The 11,687-nt window shown below is 36.4% G+C and overlaps 1 protein-coding gene across 1 annotated transcript; it reads right to left on the bottom strand.

Moving 5' to 3' along the window:
• Positions 1-4,973: 4,973 nt before the first annotated feature.
• Positions 4,974-8,622, bottom strand: LOC107798651 ((S)-N-methylcoclaurine 3'-hydroxylase isozyme 1-like). The gene is made up of 2 exons (XM_016621670.2): positions 7,621-8,622; positions 4,974-5,750 (listed from the first exon to the last, which is right to left on the bottom strand). Exons 1-2 carry the CDS (start codon positions 8,230-8,232, stop codon positions 5,151-5,153), a joined length of 1,212 nt encoding a protein of 403 aa, XP_016477156.1. The 5' UTR covers positions 8,233-8,622; the 3' UTR covers positions 4,974-5,150.
• Between the last annotated feature and the right edge of the window lie 3,065 nt (positions 8,623-11,687).

Consider the following 11,687-nt stretch of genomic DNA (forward strand, 5'->3'; position numbering starts at 1 on the left):
AAAAATCACAAATTTACAGATGAACTCAGAAGATGCGAGAAAGAACTTGGAAAATTTGTAGATTGAAGATTGAAGATTGAAGATGTAAAAGTGATAAATGGTAAAAGGAGGGGCTATTTATAGATTGAGCAATGACGGTTCAATATCAGCAGTGGTCGACCACCATCTGACACGCATTAAATGCCTTGGTAAACTGAACCGACGGGACAGCTATCACGTACGTCATGGTCGGGCTCGATGCAAACGTCAGTGTACATCCAATCGAGCCATTGGGAAATCATTTCGTTTATCGCCACATCCTTTCCAAGAAACGAGGGGACTATCTGTATACGGTTGAAATTGATTTCGGCCTCCGTACGACTGATCGAGATGGGAACATAATGGACCGAAAAAAGTCTTCATAATATCGAGATGGGATCCGAAGAAGGCACTAAAGAGCTTCGAGTTTCAGGGACAAGAAGAAGGCACTAACGAGCTTCGAGTTTCAGGGAAGGCACTATCAAACTATGATGAGAAGCGGTGGAATCGAGCTTAAGGGCCAAAGGCCAAACAATACTGGCCTAATACTGGGCCCTGAGTCAACATCGATCTCAAACCCGCATCGAGCTCTAAAACTGAAAACCGACCAATACCGAGTTCGATCAAGATCGAGCTCATAAACAAGAGCTGTTACAGCCGCACTAAGGGAGAGAATCTCGACAGGAATTAGGAAAAAACTGATTTATCATGGGTTCCCCACTATGTATTTTTTATTATATCTAAAGTAGGATTCCCCCACTATAAAAAGGATGACTATATTTCTGTAAAGGATTAAGTTTGGCATACATTACAACTCAGATATCATACACTCCCATATTGAGGAATCATCATTTTTTAGCTTTATAGATTGATTCATCTTGCTTAATCCATAAATCATCCTCTTTTCAACTTTGCTTATCTTTCATTCTTTGCAGTTAATATTCGATATTTCTATTTATTATTATAATTTGTATCAGGTTATATCACATACCCTTAGAACTACGTACAAATTTAACTATATCCGTTTTTCGGATAAACAAATTTAAATGCAAACTGTTTTCTTAATATTTTTGCTTTCTATTTTTCAAACATAGAGGAAAAATGACCGATAAAAGAATTAGTAAACCGATCCACGGTATCGAGCTTAATAATATACATTTATATAAAATCAATTGTCGCATCGAATAACATCAAAATTCATCATCGGGAACAATGGTCAAAATGATAATTTTCTATTGACAATGATCGACATTGATATCATAATCTCCGATGTTAACATCTTCTTCTAAGAATCTCCAATTTTTTTTTAAATTTCTTTGATTTGGTATTGAAGATACAATCGAGGTAAATCAATATCCAAAAGCTCAAGAAAGTATCTCTCGAAAACGAAAGAATCGAGGGTCTAGCCTAATGGACAATGAAGTGGTTGAAAAACCATCTTATTTCAAGTTTAAATTCTAGCGAAAATAAAAAATACTAGGTAATTTTTTTCATCTGCCTAGACTGTAGTGAATAGAGTTATTCGGCATATGTGCACAAGCGGGAGTAGCAGATACTCAATGGAATAGTCGTGTTGCGTTCAAGCTGATGCGAATAGCACCATCATTAAATTAAAAAAACACACAAAAAAAAAACACAAATGAACAAAGGAAATGTCACTTTCACCAAGGAGAATTCTTTCTCTATATATTGCAATACAGAATCCTACATTTCTCACACAACTCAAAAAACTATAGAAAGTAAATTAAAAGTCATTTATTTCATAAACTCTATGGCAAAAGAAATTAGTAGTATTATGAGCCTTTTCATTTTGTTGCTTGTAGGGACAACAACAGTAAAAGCACTAACCCCAGGCCCTTGTTGTCGTCCCCCGGTGTTTTTTTGTTGCCCTTTCAAAGGGAGTGGAGTTCATAACATTCCTTTACCTTCCAAGAAAGCCACCAATTTTTATCCCCCTGTTGAAAAGTTTTCCTCACACAAAGCAAACCAGCTAAAACACCCTTAATCAGTTCAGCTGAATCTTGCTTGCTCTGATTGTCGAGTTAAGTTTACTGTGTTTTGCTTCTGGAATAAGGTTATATATGGAATGGAGCTGGATATTTGATTTGATGTAACCGCATAAATAACAAATCAAATAATATCCAATTTGAAGTTTCTTTCTTTCCAAATTCTCATACTTTATATTTAATATTATTGTCTTAGTATATCTTTATCTGAAGTTAGTATCAATCAAAATGATGCATTCTCTAACTAAAAAAACAAAAAAGACAAACAGGAATTAGCATTGGATGAACTCCGTTGCTAAACAACATATTCCCGTTGCTAAGCTATTTTAATCACGGATTATTAAAAAATCATAATGACTATCTACAAGCTAAGATATTGAATTAGAGGTTGGGACTTAATTAAATTGATTGTAATTAGTAGCAGAGCCATGATTTTTACCAGGGGATTCAAAATACAAAGAAACAAATACACGAAAAAGCCAAGAGGATTCAACTTCTACCTCTCTCTATATTTGACCTTTTATATATAATATAATTTTCCGGCGAAGAAAATTCGGATGAACGCCTTCCGCCACCCTAGCTTCAATTCGCCAATGATTGTAATAACTCAATCTTGAACATAATTGTAAGCTTTAAATTTGAGCCAACACGATCTTAGTTATTTTCATAGAACTTAATAGTTTATTGAAGAGAAGAATAAGCGAAAGCTGTTGGCGCTCACTGCGGCAAAATAATGGAATCGCGGGAGCAGACTTTCAACTAGAAGAGAAAGAGAACTTTTGCGATTTCTACTTTGAGAATAGCGAGATCGTAGTAGAAAAAGAATTTAAAATTTATAAGTTCCTACAACAACCTCTAATTAATATACAATAATGATTGAGTTACATCATAGATTGTGTATAAATCCATCACTGAGGGTGATCTCAATAAGAAATATGAATTGAGAGAAAAGTGCTCAGGAATGAAACGACCAATCACGGTAAAGAGGTCATGATACTTGTTACGGGCTGCGTCTGTTGACTCATGGCGCCCGTAACGTTGCGCGCCACGAGCAGGCTGCATGATTGTCAGCCATGCAGGCGACACATGCAGACGATGGGCTTCAAGAAGGAGCATCAGGAAAAGGGACTATGTAGGAGGCAACGACCATGTAAAGATGTGTATTGCATATCCTAAGAGTGCCAAAGGAGTTTAGAAAGGATTTGGGAGGAGCCCAAGGGTCTAGCCTATGGGCGACGATCGCATGTGAATCTGAGTGTCAATACAATGCGTTTCTGAGATATGACTGAAATCTAGGGATTTCAGCCGGAGGCCTTATTCCTAGTATATCCTTGTATATGCTTACCACGTTTGGCGTCATTCGAAGATCGTTTACCTATGGGCTTGACTTAGCCAAGAAGCAGTGACATTGTCGTAACTAGATGAAGGTTCCAAAGGCCATATCTCTTTCCACAGGTGTTGGAATTGGATGAAAATTCATGAAGGTGTGAAGGAAGTCAAGACGGATCACTAGGAACAGACGACACCTTTTTGGAGGTCGGCGTAAAGGGAAAGGTGTGGGGCATTTGGGCCTTTTCTTTTAAAGCATATATAAAGGGTCATAGGTATTGAAAGCTCAGCTAGCCTCCTTCGTGCGTGCTGTCATCAAACCGCACCAAGTGAGCAACCTTGAGGGGGACCTCAAGGGCCTGCCTTGGCATCTCTAAGTAGTGTCTAAGGTATCCATACGAGTTAGGTAACTCTATGGATGATGCCACGCCCAAGGCTAGCGTTGGGCGCACAACAAGTGCCGGAGGCTTGGCATATGAAACCATTAAGCCTTATGAGCTATCTTTGGGAAAGATAAAGACCTCCGTGCCAATTGAGTATTCGAGGAACCACTCTTGAGAGCCTCGTGTATTGACTTGTGAGCTTGGCTTCGGTTCAGCCTTAAAAGCAAGCATCTGTTGGCCTAGACATGCAGTCGTGGGACGACACTGCACTGTGCAGGAAGTGAGTATGTCGCAAGGGCTATGCTTGGTAATGCCATAACTATAGGCATATTAAGAAAGACGCACAACAAAAAGGCCAAAAATTAAGGTTTCCCTACTTGGGTGAAGCACAAGCCACGTACACAGGCACAAGGCAAGTATCAAGCTTGAGGATTAGACTGTGCATGTGAGAGAGCCATCCAGCGCAAGGCGAGGGACTGTCATGTCCGAAGCCAACCTCGGGTGTGTGCGAGGATAAGATGCAACATATAAAATACGCCACAAGAATTTGTTAGCAAGACAAGGCTCAAGTCTTGGCATCAAACGGCTAGCACAGAAGACACTAAGCCTCTGAAGCAAGCTTCAGCATAGACACAAGGTCGTGGCAACAAACCTAGGATAAGCGAAGTCTGGCTTGTAGTCTGGTGAGACTATGGCGCCGCACCGGCTATTTGTGTGCCGCTGATACTTTGGAGGAGTTGGCCCGTGACCGATTGCATGAGAGGTTAAGGGGAAAGAATAAACCTATATGTGGTCGCATTATCGCCATGCTTTAAATATACTCTAATCAAAGAGGGATTGACTTGTCATTTGTAATGAAAGCTACAATAAAAAAGGCCCTGAACAATCTTCCACTATGTTCTTTCTCAAATTAAAACTATAACAATATACTTAAAGAAGAAACACCAAGGAGTGTGTGAGAAGAGATGAATGATGTCTCTAAATGCTTAACTAAATGTTTTGAGTTTGAATCCTAAAAATTGAAAAATTCATGATAAAGAACGCTACGTCTTCAAGTAGTGATTCTAGCATAAATTTGGATTAGTCGAGCCAAGTAATATTGAATACCAAATGATTATACTAAAAAATACTTTAAAAGAAATACAAAAAAGAGGAGGAGGAGAGAGTGATTGAGTTGGATAGGCACATGAGAAGTCACTTACCTCTAACTGACAAACATGTTCTTTTGTTCCACTTGTTCTCTGAAAAATTAAATCCTGCCAAATTTTGTTATAGATTCCAAATTTTCATAAATAGGTATATGTGTTCTTGCAAGTTCCGTTAAATCAAAACAGATACTCTTGGCAAACAAGCATCTGTTTATTGTGCACTGTACAAACATGGAAAAGAAATAATTAACAGCAGAAACTAGTCATCACTTCCTAGTAGGAACAAGTATCGGAGGCTTTTCTCTTTGCAATGGTACAGCATATGTTTCATTCATGTCAAGAATCAAAGGATCACCATCATTTGGAAGAGACCATTCAAAGTGATAAACCAAAGAAGCCAAAATCAAATGCACTTGTTTTGTAGCAAATGGCAAGCCAGGGCACATTCTTCTACCAGCACCAAATGGCAAGAACTCAAAGTCTTGGCCTTTAAAATCAAGATTTGAGTTTAAAAACCTCTCTGGCTTGAATGAGAATGGATCCTCCCAAAGTTTTGGGTCATATCCAATTGCCCAAAGATTCACAAAAACTAAAGAATTCTTTGGAATTGTGTAGTTCATAACTTGGCATGTTTCACTTGCATAGTGAGGTAGAAATGCTATAGGTGGATGCAGCCTTAAGACTTCTTTAATGCAAGCATTTAGATAAGGAAGTTGAAAGATTGTTGATTCTTTAATGGGGTTTGAGTTTATCCAATTTTGAAGCTCAGAATAGAGTACTTTCATCACTTCTTTGTTCCTCAGTAGCTCAGCCATTGCCCACTCAATTGTAGATGTCAAAGTCCCTGTTCCTGCTGGAAATATTTCCTATAAAACATATAGTAGTCAACTATGTCAAACAAGTAGCTGAATTTTAAACTTAAGTAAGACAATCTGATCTTCTTATTTGATGAATACAACTAGCGAATAGAACAAATGCAATTCTTTTAAGTTGTTTTTCATCAATTTGCAGTTCTATTGCACAGCTATACATGCCTTAATATATTGGTACGATAGCCAATATACACGTAGTGTAAAAAAAAAGTCGGTGTAGCTTAATCGACTATAACAGTTTATTACTCTATTTTTCAGGTTACCATATTGGTTTGATATGAAAAATTTTAAGTCTACTAATATTCTAACTCAACTTAACATAATGGTCTATTTACGTCTAAAAAGCTCTATAAATTGTCTGGTGGAAAAAAGTTAAACTATTTCGTCCTCCCACAATTTCTATAAGGTCCTTCGGTCTAAATTTGCGAGTAGAATAAAGGTGGATACATATTTGATTATCATACAAGGCTTGCAGACTAAATAATGTCCTTAAAACTTCAAAAGGACTAATTGCTACGGCCTGAGCATACTATTTTGACACTTGATAGCAGAGACGAAGCCAGAATATCAAGGACCATTTAGTCATAGATTTTGTCAAAATATATTTAGGGTTTTTTTGGCAAATACATGTTTGTCAATAGATTTTATCTACATTTTGGCAAATTCCCAAAATCCAAAACCCAAATCCCAAATCCCAAACCAGCTCAAGAGCTGGTTTTGGCCCAAAATATCACTATTACATTTTTTAAAATTGTCCCAAACTTTTGTATTTTATAAAAGAGCCCACCATTTATTATTTTGTAACAATGCTGCTTCGTCTTCTCGGTCATCTGATTGTATATTATATAGTTCATTATAAAAATGATAATTTTGTACCAAATTTATTTATATTCAGGACTATAATTTGTGATAATATAATGAATGTTATTGATAAATGTACTATTGGGTATTTGTGATAGTTTTTAGAACTTGTGGGTATAAGTCATGTTTCATGTTTTTTCAAAAAAAAAAGTGAAATATGTTTTGAAAACTTATGTCCAAACACATTTTCATCTTCAAACCAAACTTCACCCAAATAAGATTTTTCAAAACAAATTTGGGAATCTATGGCTAAACGCTAGCTAAGTTTATGGGTCATAGATTCTAAAAAATGCAACTTGCTAGGTTCGGGAGAAATTATTTATGCAAGTGTATTTTTTAACACAAATATTGGGTCTGGGTTGGGCCAAAAATACCATTATGTAGAACCCGTAAACGAAAGACCAGCTCTATCCCTGCTTGATAGTCAACTACCTTTGAGTAGAAAAACCTACATTTTGTTTCATTATTAAGTTTCCAATGATATACATAATGAGTTGAATCAATATAAATTGTTATACTATTAGGTTAAGTTGATCTAGAATAATATGTAGCTTTTCATAGTAAATTAAACATGATATGATAACCTAAAAATAGATTAACTGCCTGCTAATAACTATAAACATCCGTACATAATTAATGTGCAAATTAATGGTTTTTCAAAAGTGAGAACAAACAAATAAGAATAAACCTAGTAAAATCGCATATGTTAGGTCCTCGTCCGAGGAGGATAGTATGTAAGCAGTCGTTACCTCTACCTTGAGAAAGTGGAGAGGCTGTTTCCAACAAAAAATGGTATATATGCAATCCTTACCCTTAGAAAAAGTAGAGAGGTTGTTTCCAACGACAAACTCAGTAAAATTTCATATGTAGTGTCTGAGGAAGATAGTATGTATGTAGTACTTACCCACCCCTAACTTGATAAAAATAGAGAGGCTAATTACGCTAGATCATTGACTTAAAAAAATTGGAAGTGAGAGAACAAATTAAAAGCATATTTACATACCAGGAGCATGTAATTGATTTGATCATCAGAAAATCCATTAGCAAGCATTAAGTCCAAGAAGTCCCCTTGTTTCTTGACATCAGATCCACTTAAACTCTCTTCTTCTCTTCTCTCTTTTACTATACCTTCCCAAACCTTAAACAAATTATCAAGACACTCCTTTGCCTTTTTCTTCTTTTGACCTTGAATATCAACCCCATTAAAAATTGAAAATAAATCAGCTAAAATTGGAGTTGTACTATACTCCATAAACCTCCAAATATTCTCTTTCATTTTAATACCAACTTTCTCATCCTCCAACCTAATCATATCCTTTGAAAAACAAATATTTCCCAATACATTAAAAACAGTACTAAACACAACTTCTCCAATTTTCACAACTGTACCTTGTTTAAAACCCAAGAAATAAACCATATCAAGAACCCCTTTTTCCCTTTCGTCAGCAAATAATTCCATAGCTTTATAAGAAAAGAGCTCAGTCCTCCACAAAACTCTAATTGATTTCCAGTGAGTGTTACATTCAGTAGACCAAAGAAGTGAATATTTTTTCAGGTCAGATTCTTTAATTTGGTGTAGCTTTTGGTGCATAACGTGCTGAGAGTTCTTTATCATGAGTTTTAAGAATTTCAATTGCTGATTGTGGTGAAGATCCTATGATTACAATTTGGTTTCATAATTTTAAAGACATTAAAGGGCCAAGATTTTGGGATATTTTTGTGACTATGATATGGGGATTTTTCCCTATGAAATTTGGTATGTTTTCTATTAATGGCCATTGGAATGGTGCTGGTGGAATATTGTGGATTTTCAAGAATGTAGAGTTGATTTGATTGAGTATAAGGTGGGATGAAAAAGATGAGTAAAGAGGATAGATTGAAAGATGAGAAGTCCATGGATTTTTTCGTATGAAAAGTTTCTGACAGATTTTGAGGAAAGCAGTTCCAGACATAGGAATCACGAGTCCATGCCAGGTTTTAATATTTCGATGACGACGTGGTTTCACCAAAGGAGCAACAACAATAACATAATATATTTCATGAAACTAGTTTCAGAGTACATCTCATATCAGTAAATGTAAATTTATAAAAATTATATAGATATTATTCACAAAAGTGTGTGAATTCTTAAATAAAAATTAAAAAAAAAAAAAAAAAAACTGCTGAAGGAAAAAAAAAGAAGATGAATGTTAATCTTTAGACTTTCGTTAGGAATGGATTTAGGTTCACACACCATCTTTTCTATGTAGATTCAATCATTATCATGATAAAGGGATTATACATACTAATAAAATATTGTTACTTCTTATAGCTCAACGGTGATGGTTAATATCAATAGCCACATATTGACGAAAAATCCGTGCCCGACATCAACGCGCCTCACGCGTCCCCAAAATTCAATCTAAATATCGTTTCTTCGAGATGAACACGCTACCAATTGGAGGCCAACTACGGTCTTCCGGTGAACACCTAAATGATCCACCTAGCAATTCCAATATCAACCACGGCCAGAATACCTCGTATGCTGCTACAGTGGTTATTCCTACATTGAAGACGAAGCTCAAATTCAGACCACCAGAGCTACATAAAGGAAAACAAGCTGTTTTCTTTTCACAACAAGAGGAGGAAGAATTGGCTAAAACTTGTAGGTTTACTATTGTTAGGAAATTCTCGCATGGAAAACCGTCCTTAGACGATATCAGAAGGGATTTCAACGCTAGGTTTCCACTTATAGGTACTGTGAAAATTGGCCATTATAACTCTAAACATATTTTTATGGATTTTTCGATTAAGGAAGATAATGTTAATATCTATTCTAGAAGGAATCTCTGGGTATTGGGATGTTTCATGAGAATGGTCACTTGGACCATAGATTTTAATCCAGAAGAGGAAACCTCTTTGGCTCCCATTTGGATATCACTATCTGGCCTTAAATGGCATTACTACAATTGGGATGCACTGTTCTGGATCACATCCCCAATTGGAACTCTTCTAAAAATTGATAAAGCTACGGATGTTAAATCGAGGCCAAATTTCGCAAAAGTTATGGTTGAGATTGACTTGGCCATACAGAGGTGAGATTCAATTTGGGTGGGTATCAAGGAGGAAGGAGGAGAGGAGAAGGGTGGATTCTTGCAAAATATTGAATATGACTTTGTTCCGGATTACTGTTATACTTGTAGACATCAAGGTCATGGGGAGGAGGTATGCTTAGCACCCAACAAAAAAGATAACAAGAAGTTAGTTGGAGACAATGTTGTGTCTAACAAAGCATTAACAAGTGTTAATCCTAAAGTTGTAGCTAATACAGATGTAATCTCTGCCAAGTAGAATGTTATTCCTAATAATAGAGGCAATTACAAAGTGGTAACTGCATCCACTAGTGATATACCTAAGCTCTCTCAACTGGCGAACAAGAAATTACCTCAGGTTCATCAACTATCTGTTGGTAATAAAGGAGCAACTATACAGAAGAAGAAAGTGATGAACAGATAGAGAATCCAGCAAGGGATTAGAACCAAGTTGCGGAGGAAAGACAAGATGAAATGGGTAGCAAGACCATCTGCTAGTAATTGTCAACAACAGAAAATTGAACAAGCTAAGGAAGTTTTTGAAAAGCTTCTACAAAAGAATAATGTTGTAGTGGTAGAGGCTAGTGCAGAAGAAAAGATTAATGAAGACAACATAGTTCAGAATGTGCGATCTAATTTCCCCAACATCACATACAGTCATGTTCCTATTTCAAACTCTTTTCAACAACTAGAAATGGAAGAAGAGACATGTGAACATCAAGAGAATGAGGAATCAAGGCAAGTGGTGAGCAAGTCCGATGCTTCAGCTAAGCAGAGGATACCATCTAGTTCTAACAAGAAGAATTCTAAAACATTAAAGCCTAGATCTTCTAAGACAACTGAAGTACAAGCTATTAACTTGGAAGTCCAACTCTGGAATCCTAGTCCTGTTGTGAATGTTCCACTTCATGTGTTTATTCCGGAACCGGATGTTGCTGCTAATAGGATGATTAATGACAAGGTGAAGGATTCGAGTGATTATAATTCTGATTACGGCAAGAGAGTGAAACTGAAGATATTCCGGAGTACAAATATGAAGAATGTAATTCTTCAGATGAAGAGGCTCTTATTGAAGCTTTTGCGCCTAAAACTTCATGGAAAGGTGAGGTGATGGAGGATGTTGTTTCACAACAGAGGAATGAGCTCATTGATACAGGAAACTTATCTCCAAGGAATTTTTGCAAAAGTAAACATGAAGGCCACAAAGGCATGCCAAAGCCTCGCCCGATCACAAGGGCTATGGGGAAAACAGCTCAAAGTGTTGAAGTTTCTTCTGATGTTCTTTATGATTAGCACAATTATTTGGAATATTAGAGGAGTAAAGTCCAGGGGGGCTTTTGAAAGGTTGAAATTTTTAACAAGTATTCATAAAATTCAAATCATAGCTATACAAGAACCCTTTGTTAAAGGAGAGCAAATAGACAAATATAGAAGAGGTTTGGGTTTCAAAGGCTGTTATGCAAATTGTAATGGAAAAATCTGGGTCTTATGGTCAGCTGAATTTGATACAGTAGTGGCAGAGAATAATGAGCAATAAATTATACTCAAGATTACCAGGAAGAATGACGGTGAAGTTGTCTGGTTCACAACAGTATATGCTAAATCTAAACAATATCTAAGAGTTCCTTTGTGGGATAATTTGATACACTGCAGCAACTATATTGATGATCCCTGGTGCATATGTGGAGATTTCAATGCAATTATGAGTCCAAAAGAAAAGAAAGGAGGCAATCCTCATAGAATGGTGAAGAGTTAGGAATTTATATCGTGTATGGAGGATTGTGGTATGGTAGATGCATGTTACAAAGGTCTGAGGTTCACTTGGTGTAATGCAAGGGGAAGGCATCAAAGAATCTGAAAAAGGTTAGATAGGGTGTTTATTAATCATCACTGGACTGACAAATTTTCTTTTATTGATATAGAATATTTAGCAAGTATAGGGCTAGACCACACACCTATGCTAGTGAAGTGTTCTAGTTTAGAACAACCTGTTATCAAA

The sequence above is a fragment of the Nicotiana tabacum genome, chromosome 15 (assembly GCF_000715075.1).
Source record: "Nicotiana tabacum cultivar K326 chromosome 15, ASM71507v2, whole genome shotgun sequence".
Lineage (NCBI taxonomy): Eukaryota > Viridiplantae > Streptophyta > Magnoliopsida > Solanales > Solanaceae > Nicotiana > Nicotiana tabacum.

Bases quoted from the DNA above. Each gene is read 5' to 3' on its own strand.
- LOC107798651 (XM_016621670.2), bottom strand. From the start codon at position 8,232: ATGATAAAGAACTCTCAGCACGTTATGCACCAAAAGCTACACCAAATT. The intron at 5,751-7,620 runs GTATGTAAATAT...TATGTTTTATAG, and splicing joins AAATCAATTACATGCTCCTG to GAAATATTTCCAGCAGGAAC.